At 45.0% G+C, this 16,738-nt stretch overlaps 1 protein-coding gene across 1 annotated transcript in view; it reads left to right on the top strand.

Moving 5' to 3' along the window:
• The first annotated feature begins 7,147 nt into the window (after window positions 1-7,147).
• Window positions 7,148-16,738, top strand: part of LRP4 (LDL receptor related protein 4) — a 78,576-nt gene continuing 68,985 nt past the window's right edge. Inside the window, exon 1 of the mRNA XM_088520422.1 lies at window positions 7,148-7,232. Coding sequence (XP_088376548.1) covers window positions 7,148-7,232 — 85 coding nt within the window. The remainder of the gene's footprint in view (window positions 7,233-16,738) is intronic.

Below are 16,738 nucleotides of genomic sequence, written 5' to 3'. Positions count from 1 at the left end.
CTTCACCCTGAGTGTGCAAGGGGCTCTCAACCTTGCAAGGAGTTGGCAAATGTTAGCCTTTCTTCACCCTGAACGTACGGGGATCTCTCAACCTTGTAAGTCGTTACCTTAGCCCAGCATCTCAGGTTGAGGGGAGAGGAAGGGAGGGGAAGGGAAGGGAGGAATATTCACATGCAGCCAGACAAGGGGGTCAGGTGTCATTCCCAATCCCTGATCATCAATGTCTGACTCTGTCCTTTATATCCATAGGGAAGAAGTATGTGGCTGTGCTCTGGTCATGCCCCTAAGGTGATTCTTCCAGAATCTTCAGGCGAGTTCCATAAGATTATCATCAGCATCATCAGCAAGATGAGTTTCGATCCTGTTCTGAGCGTCTTGCAGGTATATCAGTTCTTTAGTCAGTTGGGTATTGCTTGCAAATTTTAGTGAAGTGAGACCACCCCTCCATGAGAATTCCCACCTCCCTATTTTGTTTTTGAGGAGACTACCCTAAGATTCTCCACTGCTTTTCTGCCATGTTGGCAGAGTTCGTGCAATTTGACAGTTTCATTCCTCATCACTCAGGTTACTTTGAATTTTTAGCATGTTAATATTAGCATAGCAGTAATAAAAATGAAATGCTTCGGTACACTAAAATCCCCAAATTACAATGAGATGGACATAAGTAAATATGGCTGGGAGGGAGGTTGGATGTTTGTATGCACATGTGGGCGGCTGATCTCAGACTCATGTGGAGGGTGTGTGCAGCTCTGGATCTTACCTGTGCTTTTATTCAGGTCTCATTTACTGCTGGTAAGAAGCAATTAATTTGTTCCCTCATTCACATTTATCAAGAACTGATATAAGAGAGGGAGAGGTGTTAAGAGGCGTCTGTGATTCAGCCACCTGATAGGAAAGCAGATGGCTGACATGCTGTATCTCTTATCAGAAAGACTCAAGGGCTATGTCTTGTGTGTGCTGGCAGTACTTGCCTAACCCATCATGCCAGTATATAGGACTGAATCATCTTCAGGAAAGAAAACACTCTTTATCTATCTGTCTACATTTTTGCATGTCACTCATCTCTATAGTGGCTGGGCTTTTGCAAACAAGAGAGGTTTGTGAACTGAAGGAGAGACATGTTTGTGCCTTTCATTTTTCTTCCCATGACTGCTTGCTTCTCTTACAGGCCCAATTCATGTAGTCTGTTTTTTGAGGAAAGAAAACTCAGCTCATCATAGAGGTTCCAGATACTGATTACAGATACTAAGGTAACCTTTCTTTCTGCGCGATTGATTTCCACCACAAACATTTTATCTGAACACAGGCACTATGGATTACAAACTACATTAATAGCCTGGAATGAAAGAAAGGCACAGGTCCTCAATTCCCTGGAAACCACTTCTCTATGCAGTCAAAAATTAATGTAGGAGCCACAATGTGCTGTTTATCCATCTGAATGTGTTTGGAGAATAAAGGTGGTTAGGCTTCTGTCTTCAAACTGAATTCTTTCAGTGCTACTGCTAGCTTTTAAAAGAAACATTTTCCTTTTATGCTCTTCCTCTTTTCTCCTCTTTTTTTCTGTGCCAGAGTCAAGGTATTAAGCTGTGCTTTTCCTCAGGCTAAGCCACAGGCTACCTTTGCAATGCAGACATTGTGCAAGGCCTGGGAAATTGCCATTTCACTGCAGGGAGGAGTCTCATCGGAATAGAAGAGGGTGTATTTGCATTATTTTTACATAGAGGATGTAAGGGAACAGGAGAGAGAACAGAACCAGTTTGCAGGACACCCAGGAAGAGCTTCCAACTGAAAGAAAACATGAAGAAAGGTTTGGTTTTGTTTTCTCCCTAGTTTGAGAGTCATTATTTTTTTCCACAGAGTAGAAGGTTGAGCGGCCTGGCAGCTTGCCTTCAGTCCCATCTTTTCAGACAAAACCAAAGGGTTTTCAGCACTTTGGTCATTAAACTACAAAGTGACTTTTACAAGATTCTTTATATCTCAGCCTTTGGATACAGGCATTAATGTAAGCTTCTTTAGTTTTGCTGTTCTGCATAGCAAAGTAGAATTAATAGTGGTCCATGAGATGATCACAAAGTTCCCCAAAATGTATATACAACTGCAATGTTTAAAAGACAGCAAATAATCAAAAGTTGAAGATAATAATTTGATGCATAATCTCTGAATTGTTAACCTCCATTTTATTTTGTTGTAAATTAAAATAGTTCTGGCAACATTGCAAAAGATGGTATATGAATCAATATTGTGCTACGAGTAAGTGGGCACAGTGCTTGAGCAGCACTGTGAAGGACAGTGCGGCAATTCAAATCTGTTTAATGTCAATATCTGCAAGCCCATCTGGGTACAGAATAGTAATGTCACTGTTTGAAAACTTAAGAGAAGGCAGCAAGGGAAAAATGATAGTGTAGCATAAAATATAAATCAATGCTAAAGTTTCATTTAATGTATTTAGCACAGAGACCATCATTTACAAACTAGGTCACTAGCTGTGGAAGTTTTAAGTCCCTCAGCTCTTTGGAAAACTAAACTATTTCTTTACATACCCAACAGTGAATTTTATCTGAGTTTTCCTGTATATGGGTAAATAACTTCCCAGGCATTCAAGCTATAGCCTCTTTGGTTCACTATTGAAGAGGGAACTGAGGGGTGTAAAGTAGCATTGTATTAGTGATAGAAATAAAGGGGACATTGGGAAATCCTGCGCTCTGATGGGTCAGGAGCTATACATTTGTCTTGGACCCAGAGCACTGTTGGAAGCAGCTTGTTTTTTTCCCTAGCTTTTCTGTTTAGTTATTAGAACTCACTAATAATAGACATTTTGATCAAACAAAATGCAAAGTTCATAGTGATCTTTCCAGTTACTATTTTCTGAATTATATTTGTTGTGGAATTACAAGTCTGGAAGAGACCCTCAGAGATCACCTCATCCAGCCTCCCCTGCAGCAAGGCTAAATATATCAAGAACAGTGCCAGCTTGCTTATCAGACTTTATTCTCAAAAACTTCCAGTGAAAGAGTTTCCACAGGGCTTCTAGACATTCTGCTCCACTGTTAGAAAATGCTTAGTTAGAATGCTCATGAGAAAAATCTTTTAGATACTTCACAAATACATCACAAATTAGGTTGACTCTTTCACAGCTTTCTAATGGAGCCATGGAGGAAAGCTAACCAACATCTTTGTAATAAGCTTTTATGTGCTTGAAGCTTTTATTTTCTTGACTAGGCAAATACAATTCCTTTAGTTTTCCTCAGAGGATCTGCTTTCTACACTTACTGTTTTCTTATCTCTCCTCAGCTCTGCGTGTCTATTTTAAGGTGTTCTGCCAAGAGCAGACACAGAATGCTGTTGGGGCCTCAGCACCATGGGAAGTGAAAAAATCAAACAAATCATCTTGCATATGACATACCTGTTAACACATCCCAGAATTAATGCATTTTTTGACAGTGGCACTGTTAATTTATGGTACCCTCTGAACTTTCTGCTGTGGTTCTGCCTAGTCAGAAATTTATAATGTTTATTGATCTCTCTTTCCTAAGAAAAATATTTTACATTTCTCATTATTAGTTTTTTCCTTGTTGACTTTGGACCTTTTGTCCAATTTTACAGCAGTATTTGGGGCTTCTGATCCTATCCTTGGTAGTGTTTTCAGCCCCTGCCGTTGTTTTGAGGTCATGACGCTTTTTAGGACAGATTATACCACCATAAATATCGCATCACCTAAGTTGTCTGTGAACATATTGAGCAAAATGGGGCCTAGGATAGACCCCAAAAGGTCCCAGCTGAGACCTTTGCATTTTGATAAATAACTACGAATCATTACAGTGTTATTCAATCAGATGTCTACACACCTTCTACTGGTTATATCTGGAACATCATTCTATGAGAATGTCCTATGTGATAGCATCAAAAGATAGTGCTAAAAGTACAAGAGAGCTAATAATACTTTAAAAAGGGGGGGCTTGATTTGGCACAAATGCATTTTGCATATTTTTTCATGTTATTTTCTCCCTTCCCTTCCCTTCTCTTCCCTTCTCTTCCCTTTTCTCTGATAGTGCCAAACCCTTCTGGACACTCCAATTAAGCTGTCTGATCTGTCATTCTCTTCTAGGAAAATTGAGGCAGGGAGAAGCACTTTTCTAAAGAAGGTCTCACATGAATGCTTTAGAAACACTTTGACAGGTAAGATCAAAATTGCCTTCCCATTTGTTCTTTCTCTATCTCTTTTTAAGGTCTTGTCTGTGGTTTTAAAAAAGTGAAAGTGTATTTTCCCTAGTGATCCTATTTGCTTCTGGTTTCTTTCTTCCTTCCTTCTTTTCCAATGACCCCATGTCCTTGATTCTCACTTTCCTGACAGATAACTGCTATTTAAAATAAATTTGAAATTGATGCCAATTTTTAGTATTATTTCATAGTAGTTATTTTTTCCTATTGCATTGGTTTATTTCTGTAATGTGTCTATTTTTAAGGGTGAAGGTAAGGAAAAAGTGTATCCTCAAATGGTTATTATGATAATAATCTTATGTCTTTATAATGCCTGTTTTTTGATTAAGTATGTTGTCATATTAGTTAATTGATAGTTGTATTTTAGTTACATACGTTTCTTACTTTTCTTATAATACTTGTGAGTTATATAACGCTTATCAGCAATTTATTAATATTGCAAGTTACCTAATAATTTTCCTCCCTCACAACTGTGTGCAAAAGCCATCACATGCCTAATGTATGCGCTGAAGTGCATTCTGGTATTTACTTCATCTTTCTTTTGTGCATCAGGTTCGGGAGAAGCAAGTCCTGAGCATGTGGTTCCATTTCAATGGGAGCATTTAGCAATCCTTCTTCTTTTGTTTCACAAAAAATAAATCTATTTTACATTGTATAGATCTCCTTTACAATTATACCCCAAATATCCTGCATGGAATCAAGACTCTATTCAATCATACCATTGTATGAACAGAGAGGTAGCGGAGACGTTTATAACACATTTTTCCTTCTTTTTGCTGTGGCCTATTTAGGAAATTGTTGTGAAAGCCAGACTAATACTTTGTGCTTCTCTAAGATTTCACCACAGGATTTCAAAACGATTTGGAAGACAGAGATATAATTATAGGGAAGTTGAGCATGGAGAGAGAAGTGATTTGCCAGAGCCGCATACAGCCCAAATGCAGAGGACTAGTAAGCACACTTTAACAAACTCAAGTGAGCAAAAGCATTTGTTCCCCGGCGAATGGAAGGACAGAGGAGACAACAAGAAAAATTGTTTGAGTTTGTGATGGTATTTTTCAATGGACTTTTGTTTCAAATGCAGAAAAATGCTCATCTCAACTGCTGGAAACTATTCCGTGACCTAAGAATATAGCTGTCAGGGCGCTCTGGGCCCTGTGTCTGTACTTGGGCATTGAATCTTCTCACAAGCTTCTGTGAACCTGAAGTCAGCAGGGCTCCTCTCACTTCCATTACCTGAGAATCTCACAGCTTTAGAGAATACAAAGTTATTTGAGTTTTGGTTACTTTACTCTGTATTTTTAGGAAGTTGAAGCTATGGAAAGGTCTGGAAGGCGAGCCCGTGAACCAGCCAGGCACCTTTCAACCAGAATATGTTAACATTTTCTTTTCCCTTAACTTCAGGCCACTGTTCTCTGATACTTCTGTCATCTTAAGCTCTGGCATCTTGGAGTTTTTTTTCTCCTTCCAATATTTGTGTATTCTTTTCACAGCTCATTCAGTCACTGCTTCCCAGTTAAAGTTAGCACAGAGAGGTTTTTTATTCTTTACACCCAAATCAGTCCCTCTGGCTACCTGTTTTTGTTATGTTTCTGCAACTTCATGCAGTTTGTCGATAAATATGCAGAATTCAATGCCAGTGTAGTAGCACTCATGCTATGCAAAAGGGACATTGCATCTTGATGCAGTGATGCTGCACAAAAACAGAAAGACTGGCTGTTTTGTTAGTTCTTAGATTTTAAACTTGTGTGGTTTGCTACTTTCTGTTTCTTATGGAAGTCCTGCTTCCCTCATGGAAGGGAGTTTTTCACAGTGAAGCTCTGTTTCACATTTTTTTTCAGACTGAGCTCAGTTTGACAAGAATTAGCCCCCAATTTAATTGTCTGATGGTGTTTTTAATAACATCCTTTGCGTTCACTACGCTACACTTCATTAATGGCAGTGGCAGAACTGTCCCACCCGCATGCTCTGCCGTTTGTTTGCTCCCGCCATCCTTTACAGAAGGGGAGTAACTGCAGCTTCCAAACAAGACCATTCCCAACACCGTCAGGCTGTCAGCCCGACAGAATTCCCGCCTTCCCCTGTGGTCCAGAGTTTGGCATCTCGGAGGCAGCTTTCTCTTCCAACGAGTACTTAGAAATCCACAGAGAGGAACCGTTTAACCGAAGTTTCTTGCATCGCCCACCCTTCTCTTGGCAGGTCGCACGCACCCCAGAGGCTCAGAAACGTGGCTTCAACGTGCGGTGCAGGGCAAGGCTGCCTGCTCTCAAGTACAACCCAGAAACCGGGAGGTACAAGACAGTTGTGCACGTGTCCATCCCGCTCCTACGATGGGGGTCCTGGCCCTTCCTGGGGTGCCCGAGATTCCTGTGTTGCGGCAGTGCCCGGACCGCCGCTCGCAGGACGCCCGCCGTGAGCCCGAGACGTTCCCGCGCGGGGGAGCCGGCGCCGCGGTGCTTCGGAGGCTGCCGGTTTCGGGGCCGCCTCGGCCGCAAACTGCCCCGGGCGGCGGCCGAGGGGCCGCGGCGCTCCCGGGGGAGCCCCCGCGCGGGCGGCGGTGCCGGGACCCCCCGGGCGCGCCCCGGCGGCGCCGCTGGGCGCTGCCCGCCCGGGGCAGCGGGGGCAGCCCGGCCGCGGGGCCGGGGCCGGGGCCGCCTCCGCCGCGCGGAAAGTTTGCGAAGCGCCTGGGCGCGGGGGGGAGCGGGGCGGGGGCTGCCCCGGCGGGGCTGGCTCCTCCTCCGGGGCCGGGCCTGGGCCGGGCGGAGCGGGGAGCGAGCAGCGAGCCCCGAGCCCCCAGCCCGCGAGCTGCCGCGGCCGCGGAGGGAGCGAGCGAGCGAGCGGGGCCGGGCGCTGCGCCGCGCGCTGCGCCGCGCGCGACAGGAGCGCGGGACGGAGGTGGCGGCGGGCGGCCCAGGGCGCCGCCAGCACCATGAGGCGGCGCGACGGGGGCTGCCTCCTGCCCGCGCCGCCGCTGCCGCTGCTGCTGCTGCTGGGAGCGCTGCTCCGCGCCAGAGGTGAGCGCTGCCCCCGGCCCCGGCCCGCGCCGCTCACCTGCCCGCGCTCCGCGCGCGCGTGGGGCCGCGCTGCAGCGCGCGCCGCAGCGGCGGGTCCCGGCGCCCACGCGGCCGCTGCCCCGCGGCGCCGGGCGCGCTTTGTTCCCGCGGAGCGAGCGCCGCGCAGCGCCGGGCCGGGCCGGGCGCGCAGGTTGCCCCGTGCGCGGCGTGTCGGGGCAGCCGCCGCCGCGGAGCAGGAATGCGGCCGCCGCGGGGCCCTTAAAGGCGCAGCCCGGCTCGGCGGCGGCGCCCCGAGCTACCTGCCTCGCCACGAGCCCTCCCGGAGCGACCCGGCCAGCGGGACACGGGAGCGGCGGCCCCCGAGGCGCCGCGAAGGGGCCGCGGCAGCGCCCGGCCCAGCGCTTGCGAGCGGCCCCGCGGCGGCTCCGCGGGAAAACTTCTCCTTGCAGCTGCTCTGTGGGCTGTGAGCGACGGCTGCTCCTGCCCCCTGTGCGCCAGCGGTTTGTTTTACAAGTGCCGCCGATAGAGGAGAAAACATCTAAACACTTCCCGCGGTGTTTGGAGAGAGTTGGAGCCTTCTGGGGGAGGGGAGTGGGGCGAGGAGGAGCACGCACCTCGCTTCTCTCCCGTGGCTCCTTAGGCAGCTGCTGTATAATTTCACCCGTCCGCTTTCTCCTGTGCTGCTCTGAAATTACAGGAAGCATTTGCAGTAGCGCCGCTGACCTCCATCCTTCTGCAAGAATTGCCTCTGGGGCACAATCACATGGGGTTTTGGTTTCAAGTGATATTACTTCTTTTTTAGTGAGAAACCTAATTGCATGCAACTTTGAAGAAGGTGTTAAACCAACTCGAAGAAAGAGGCTGAGTACAGGATTGCAGTTCTGTATATCAGAAAATCTGCTTTTTAGTAACCAGGGGGACTGTAAGTTCCCAAGTGCCACACAGGTATTTAACTGCTATTTAGGAATGAGAAAGATCTAAAGTGTAGATCTTAATGTAGGGGCAGATCTGGCTGTGTTTTCTTTTTGGCTGTTGCCCAGGTGCTCCTAGTTAATGTGTCTGGGCTGTTAACAGCCATGTGGGGGATGTCTGACTGTAAAGCGCAAGTTTGCTGGTAGGTGGTTGTGCCTTGATGTCTCTCGGATGCCGTTTATGGCAGTTTGTCTCTCTTTACATAGTTTCCCATCAGTGCACTTTGTGCACTGTGTCCTCACATCAAGTGTGCACAAGTTCACACTGGGATGTGTCAAGTGCATCCAGGAGTGAGTATTCCCTTTCCTTCATAAGAAGCTATGCTTCTTAGGAAGAAGACAGTGTCTGGACAGTGTTGTCCTTTGAAGCAAGGAAAAGGATGAGAAGGTGACAGGATGGGGGTGGCACAGAAAAATGCCAAAGACTGTGATGAACTAGTATTCCTGGTTCCCATCCTTTGGCTCCTGCACAGTTTTATGCGTTGCTGTCCCGTAGAAGTAGTTGTGGGGAAGGTGTCCAGCTTGACTGTCCTAAGCATCTGCACCCACAGATCTCGGGGTGCCACGCAGGTAGGTTATGGCAAATATTAAAAGGTCTCAGTGATTTACCACTGTCCATCCATGCCGGGGAATGTAGAGGAGTGTGTTAGCAAGCAGGTTTCCAGGCCTGACCTTCTGTGGTGGATGGTAACCATTAAAACTGCAGAAGTTAGTGCCAGAAAAAGATCTCTTGGTGTCTGCAATTCCTGGAAAAGTGCCTTTCAGGGAAAAAAAAATGTATATTTATATACATATACGTACACAGAGAGGAAGAGATGATGCCATACAGTGGTTATGCATGGTAGAGAAGAAGGGTCTGATGATGTGACAGTTTATACTATAAATACAGAATGTCACAGAACCTGTTTGGGTGATGTTCTTGCCATTGTAGCTTCTGGGTTGCTGCCAGAAAAATAAATGGCTAATTTCAGAGTCTCACTTGCCAAACCTCTTGACTACATTTTTGGAGACATAAACTTGAACATGATACCTACAGAGGAAACGGTGTTTGCGCTGGGAACTGAGATCTCTGCTGCATGTACTTGGCATTGCAGCCAATTCCATGGTTCTTGGCCAGTTGCAAAGCGCTCAGTTTCCTGTTGTCAATGTGGAGCTGATAGTGCGCTCGCTCCTGGGTGCAGAGGATTCCCTGCTTCACTTTGGCAGGTTGGGTGATGTTCAGGACCTGTCATGATTATGAAATCTGCCTTTGCCGCCGCTTCTTGTCAAAGTGGCAAAGCCTCTGTCCCAAAGTGTCGATTAGGTGCTGCAGGAGGCCAAAAAGCTGTGGCTTGTTTTTTTTTTTTCCTGTTGTTTTTGTTTTATGTTTTTTCTATACTAAAACATGCTAACAATGATGGAAAAGCATAGTTTTCCCCCATGAAATTAACATTATTGTTTCATTTATTTCATGTAGTTAAGCAACGTTCTTTTATATTCTCTTTCTGAATGCTTTCAATTACATGCTTTACCATTGCTTTCTGCAACAGAGAATCCCTTCTTATGTCCTGGGAGTGTGGGTGTATGCAGCAACAAAATTAATAGGCACTTAGTTATGTAAAGTGCTTGTATTTTCAGAGTGTCTTGTGAACCTTGACGAGGGATGGTCTGTTCATGTGAGCTACAAAAATGGGATTTAATACAACTTGGAGCTGGTTCTCTACTGTCTGCCTTACAGAGAAAATGTGGTTATATATAAACATTATCCAATTGTTTGTAGTTCAAACCAGAATGCAGGACTTGCTGTATGTCGGGAAAGAAATTATAAGCATGCATTTTATTTTTACTCCTAAAAAATGATAGTTCTCCAGACTGCTGAAATTAACATTACAAATATTTAAAAACATGCATTCTATGAGAATGATCTCTTGTCTGATAGTCCTTTTGAATCTTCCTGTGGTCTTGTGAAACAGGCAAATATTATCCTTGTTTGTAGATGTGAGAAGTGAAGCAGAAATTCTTTTGCCCAAGGCCAACTTCGTTTGCCCTAGAATGCAACTTACCATTGAGCACAATAGAATATATGCTTCATAACACTTTATAAAAGCTGATAAAGTGATGTTATCTGGAAATTCAGTTACGATTTAAAAATAGCTTAAAAGTGCATGTACCACCGAATTATTCTTCCAATTTTTGCAGCTCTTTCTTTTTTTTTTTTTAATACTTCTTTTGCTGATGATCAAAACATCCAGAAAACTGCAGAAATTTCTCTGACTTCCCACTGGAAAGGGTGAATCTGTAATAGTGTTGTCAAAGTCAGTGTATGTTACAAGTGGATGTTTTATTTTTCTAGTCCTCGGTCATTTCCTCCTTAGTTATTTTTCATGTTTCCCGAAAGGGTTTTATGTAACAAGGTGAGATATGTGTATGTATATTTAAGCTGACAATCTCCCTTTAAAGCCGCCTGGCTTTACCTGACATAACACCTAGAGCTGGAGCACTGGCATGCAGCAAACCCTCTGCATTAATTGGCATACTGTATTTAGTGGCTGCCTGTGTTTCACAGGGGCCCTGGCAGAGAACACTAATTGCAGCTGTCGGCCGTGAATCTAGTGTGCCCGACGGGGCGGCTCTTGCTTTGGGGTCTGCTGTGGATGTGGCTCTTTGACGTGGCTGTTGTTTTACGCATTGCTCTTTTATGGCACTTTGTCTATGCGATGCAAAGGCTGTTTCTTGAGTCTCTTCTTTTTGTAAACATATGGACTAGGGATTCATGATTCCACAGGCTTGCAAATTTATTCACTCTGTACCTGCTGGCTCTGGGCCTGTTAACTTTGAGAGCATTTGGCTGCTCTTTGTTGTTGACGAGTTTCTGTTCAGGTTTTTCAGCTTTGCAGTGTTTTTTGCCTCCGTTATGCAGGGTGCCTGCTAAATGCTGAAGTAGTCCAGCTTGTGCATCTGGTCTGAGAGACGTGGGAGCTGCAGTCAATGGCTCTGTCAGAAGCAAAACTCCTGCTCCACTGTTTTGAAGCCAGACGAAAGGAGACCTGCTATGCAAGGACAGGAAAAGAAGTGTTCATAAAGACTTAATTAACATCAGATAGAGCTGGTGTTCCTGGAGTTTTGCCTTGCTAAATTGTAGGTATCTGAAAACTTCCAAATCAAGGAATTTTTTCTTTTCTTTCTTTTTTATTTTTATTTTTTTTTTCCCCGAAGAGGGATTGAATCTGATTCTCAGGGCATCAAATCCATGCCTATGTCAGGATGTTTAATTTTTAGCACAACCTTTGAGCTGTGCAAAATAGTAGCAGAAGCGTCTGTTTTCCATTAGATTCTTCTCAGGATGTTAGACTTTTCTGTATTTAAGCAATAAATGTTAGGTCACAGACCATTAAGTTTAAGGCGTAGTACTGTATATGTGTATTAAATATTTGTACTGCAAATTACAATTTTGTCAAAAATGAGGTATGACCAAAAGCAGTTTAGGCTCTTGTTCCTCAAGCCGAAATAAGTTAATAGTAGCTTCCTGGTGTTGCTGTAATATTCAGGACAAGGAGCATCAGCTATTTCCTCTGGACAGGATGGGAATAAAATTCACTGCACCGTACTGATGAGATTCAAGGCAGTGTCACCCACCAAAACTGGCGGAGAACGTGTTCGCCTGAGAGCAGAGCCGAGTTCTGTAGAGCCTGGGTGAAGTTTTGCTCCGGGATTCATCATTGGCAGTGAGAGCCTGTCCCGACTTCAGGAGGGGAGACCCCTGTCCTGGCTGCCAGCTGGTGACTTCCTCCGTGTGCCCTAGTGGGGCAGAGTCCCCTGTGCCTCTTTGTTCCTGCCTGACAGCTCCTCCCGGCTGCTGGAGCTTTCTGTGCCCATTGCATAGCAGCACTTCTCTAATCAGAAATCTTGTTAGTATTCAGGGATAATTGATCCAACTCTCTGGTAGGGGGTGGGGACCCAGCTTTGCCTCCTTCTCCTACTTGCCACCCCCAGTTTGACCCCTGTTGTCTCTTTGTTTTCTCCTGTTAAGTTTGTGCCAGTGATGTGTGTGTGTGCTGTTTTTCCAAGCAGCCTGAAGTTGGCTGTAACCAAGAGCAGCAGTTAAATAGAGCCTGATTTCCCCGCTTCCTGGCGTTTAGTTGTTCGGCTCCATTTTCTGGTCTTCTTGTGTTTTTGATTTGCAGAGGAGAAACCTACTTGGTGCCCCCAGGCATCTCTTAAACCCATTAGAACAAACTCCATTATTTCCCAGTACTTAGAAATCCTCCTCCTTTCGTCCCAGCATCCATCAAAATAATGTATCCTCTGTAAGGCCCTCTGGAAAATGTTTAATAGGACCTTTTCAAACTCAAGGACAGTTCCAGTTTGCAAGGGGGAGGGGAGCCAGGCGAATGGAAGATGTGACTGTGACTCGCAGTAAGCCTGAACTTGGCCTGTGTCAGCTCTCCCTTCACCTCCATGCCGAGGGAGCACTGAACGGAGCGGATCCAATGGTGGGATCAAAGCTGGAAACAAAAGGCTTTGGGAGAAAAATATCCCGTCTGGCCAAGAGGCAGCCACACAAAGGTGGTGCATAATTTATCATTCGAGGTTTATTTCTGCCATGGCTCTTCTGGAGAGGGAAGAAAAAAGGCGCGACACTCCTGCTGTTTTGAAGGGGATAAGTGATGGCTTTGGGGACTTGAGACAGGAAAGGGCCAGAGGTACCATGGAAAACTGAAGTACAGTCTATACTCAGCTTCTCTCTTCTCACATGTGGCCAGACGTTACTTCTATGTGTGGGGGGAAAAAAAAACATTCTTACGTTTGTGACTTTTCAAAGCAGGAATACTTTTAAATTCTCTGGTCATCCTCAAGTCTTGCTGTATGAAGTGGAATTGGTCTTGGCAAAAACAAGTTGTTCAAATTTCTGAGCTATTTTTTTCTTACCTTAAGGAGGGATCTAAGTGGCTACATATATCATGGAAGAAGAGGCTACTTTGGCCTTGAAGGGTTCGTAGTTTAAATTAGACATCTGACAAAGATGAGGAATATGATAATTCTGGTGGGATAGATAAGGTCCAATGTTAAAGTAGCAAAGCTTTCTAATTAAGTTTCCTTTAGATTGAGTTTAATAGGAAACATTTCTGAAACTTTTTCATTCCAATCAGTTCCTAAGACAAAGATTGAGAGGATTTCTGTGGGTAGGAAGTGGCATGGAAGACTACAGGAAACTGATAACTGGGGAAATAAAGATTAAGAAGCAGATGCAAGAGTAGCATAAACCATGAGAATAAAGGAAGAGGGATACAGGAGTGCAGATTTTTATAGGAGTACAGATTTTACAGAAGCAAAGAAACACATTCTGGAAACGAAATCCAAGAGTCTGAGCTGGCAAATGAACAGAAGAGCCCTATAAAGAGATTGAAGGATAGAAATTTTATGAGATCTGATGGCAGGAGTTGTTGTTAAACAGGTGGTATAAAAGATGGAAGTTGTAAAAGTGGAGAATAACAGTCATCAGGATTTTACTACTGAGCCAGGGAAAGGATTATCTTTAGTAAAATTTTAAAGGAAGGTGGGTGAGACAGCTTGTTATGGACTCTAACAATAGAGTCCCTGTCCAAACGGGGTGATTTTTATAAAATATCAGGAGCTTGGCAATGAGGGCAGAGGTGGAAGGGGAGACTGATGTTTGCAAGTTGCTGAGAGAGAAGGTAAGCCTGTGAGATAGAGGTAGTGTTGGAGCTGTCTGAAGCAGGGGAATGAGGGAGCTGCTGAGTTTGGGAGTGCCTGCAGCCAGAAGGGTTTTTGAGTGGGACGTCTGAGGAGATGTTTGGAGGACAGTCCTGCTGGAAGAGTGTGTAAAATGAGACATCAGAATCGAGGAGAGAAGCCAGGAGGTTGGAGATGATTGACTGGAAAAAATACCTAAAGAACATATTACTCTCTTTCTGTATCCAGCTTTAGGAAGTCTGGATACAGAAGCAGCAGGACTGGTGGCAGAAAGCAATACTTCTTTTATAGAAGGATGCTGCCTTGCTTCATCTTCTGTGTTGAGTCATTGCATAAAGACTAGCAGAGAGAACTGTCACACTGCAGACATGCGGTGTTTTTCATTCTCTGCAAGCCTCATGAGAAGCTTTGTGTGACTATTTAAGAAGGTCAGGGCGAAATCTGCACCCTGCTCTTTTAGCCTGACGCTCCAGCTCTGTCAGTTCATTTGATTTGGTGACAGCTGGTGGTGTCTGGGAGAGGCTCTTGCCTAAGGTGCAGCCATTCTCTGTAGTTGAACAGTGTCTCATGGGATCTAGGATTAGAATAAAACAGACGCACCTTTTTTTTTCCTGCTCCCACCCAACTTTAATTCTGAATTTTCATAAATGCTGAATAGTCAAATCCTTTCTTTGCAACTCTGAGGGTAGGGCAAAAATGAGAAGTCTCAGGATTACCATTTACTGTTTCTGTTCTGTGCCTCTGAGGATTAGCCAGGAGGTAGGATAATCTCTAAGTTAAAACTGCATTTGATAAAAGCAAGACAACTTTATCACTGTTCTTTCTTTGTAATTCAGTGCTTGCAACTATTTTAAGTCTGATAGATTTAGGAAAGAGGTTTTATTAGGCCTCAGAGGTTTTTGTTTCTCTCACTGTGATTTTGGAGCCTGTTTTTAGAAATCTGAGGTGAGGTTTTTATTTTTATTATTGTTTGAGGACATGCCCCTACTCCTGGAATGGGCTCTGCTCAGCCTAGCACTTACTAGCGTGAGGAAAACCATAGTGGTTCTAGCTGTGGACAATGTCTGAAGAGTGTAGAGTATGGGAAAGGGAAGTAGATTGGAAGCTGCCGTTCTGGAGGCTTGAGCAACCACGTAGCAGCAAAGGGTAGGAGTTTGGCAAATGGGAGTGCTGGTGGGCTTTGTGTATTTTGGTCATGGGTCCCAAGTGAAGCACTAACCCTCAGAAGGCGTGAAGTGGGAGGCTGTACAGATTTCAGAGCAGACCTTACTGAGGTCTGTGACAGCTCTGCACCCTGGGCTCTCTGAACAAGAGAAGGCCCTTTGGGAATGTTTAACTAGACTTCGGGAGAGCTTCACTGGTGATTTTTATCAGACACCTTAGTCTGGGGACTCCTGTGTTTGATATCTGAGGACCAAACTGCTTGAGGCCTGGTGGGAGCGGGACGGGAGAGCACAGCCTGCTGCCAGGGTCTACTCTCCTGAGGAGACTCCTCGCTTGGGTGATGCCTTGGAAGCAGTGAAGGTCTAAACTGGGCTGTCCGGTGAGGGTTCTGCCCTTCGCTGCTCTGACCATGCGTTAGGGAAGGCTGTGGGTCTGACCTCTTTCCCGTACGCAGGCAAGCGGTGAGCAGCAGCTGTGCGAGGCTGCTGTTGACTCATGGGCAGCTGATCCCCGAGTGGCTAAGATGTCTCCTCCACAAGGGTGGTAACGTCATCTTTTGTCCCAGTTTGATTCGTCACTGCTCACGAATCAACACCCTCTGTAGACTTTTGTGCTCTGCAATTTTGGGGTATAAGGAAGAATTCAGACCTACAGTTAGCATTATCTTAAGCAGCAGAAAGCTTTTAGGCTTTAAGGTGTTTGGCTTCTTTTTTTCCCCCCTGAGCCTAAGGTACTTTTATGTGTGGAGCAGGTGAATGCACTGCCTGTACCTCAGCTCTGGAAGGGAGATTCGTTGTCTTTGCCTTTTTGACACTTCTGTTAAGTGTTTTGACACTTCTGTTCAGTAGGCAAAGGCTTTTTTTTTTTTTTTTTTTTTTTTTTTTGAGTCCAACAACATGCGCTGTTGAAGCAGGACCCTGTTTATCCCTGCCTTCTACAACCTTCCACTGCAAACTTCTTTGGCTTGAAATGGCTCATCTGCTCACGGAGAAGGTTCCCTCCCCTGCCGCCTCGGATTTCTTTTGTTTGTGACCTATGTTCTGCCAAATAGAAGATGGAAAACTGTCATCTTCTGTTGCTCTTAGTGCAAATTCCAAAATAGAAAGAAATAAGTAAATTTGTTAGATTTAAGTTTTCCATTCATTGTCCCTTATATTTTTTATTTGCTTATGTTCACACCCATGTATGAAACCTTGTGCAGTCCTTTCTGAAACTGGAAAGGAGTTCAAAAAATAGGAGAATTCCTGCAGTCTTACCTAGTAACACTTTATTGGTGATTCTGGTGGAGAAGCAAACTCTTAGTAGCAGTAACACCATAAAGCTGGAGGAAGAAGAGAGGCTCAGATAATTACATTCTGAGAAAGGACCCATGACCAGTTTCTGTGTTACAGATGCTCGAGTAGTCTGGCCGAGGAGAGGGTGGAGACCGGCACTTGCCTACTCTAAACACTTGCGAGGATCCATTTGGTTTCCTCTCGTGCTCAGGATTAATTCTAACGTGGTTACCATGTGGAAGTAACGGGAGAGAGAGCAAATTAAACCTATGTACAATTCATCAACTGAATGCTAAAAATAAACAGTAATAAACTCAGACAGAGGCCTTCGAGCAAGGGAGGGAGTGAGACAGAGATGACATCTTCGGTATGTGCATCTTGACTTACCCACTCAGGCAAAACA

The sequence above is a fragment of the Tinamus guttatus genome, unplaced genomic scaffold, assembly GCF_059628265.1.
Source record: "Tinamus guttatus ecotype Peru unplaced genomic scaffold, ASM5962826v1 Tinamus_guttatus_pri_ptg000089l, whole genome shotgun sequence".
Lineage (NCBI taxonomy): Eukaryota > Metazoa > Chordata > Aves > Tinamiformes > Tinamidae > Tinamus > Tinamus guttatus.
The sequence above is the reverse complement of the archived record's forward strand: the minus strand, read 5'-3'. Positions and strand labels throughout refer to the sequence as shown.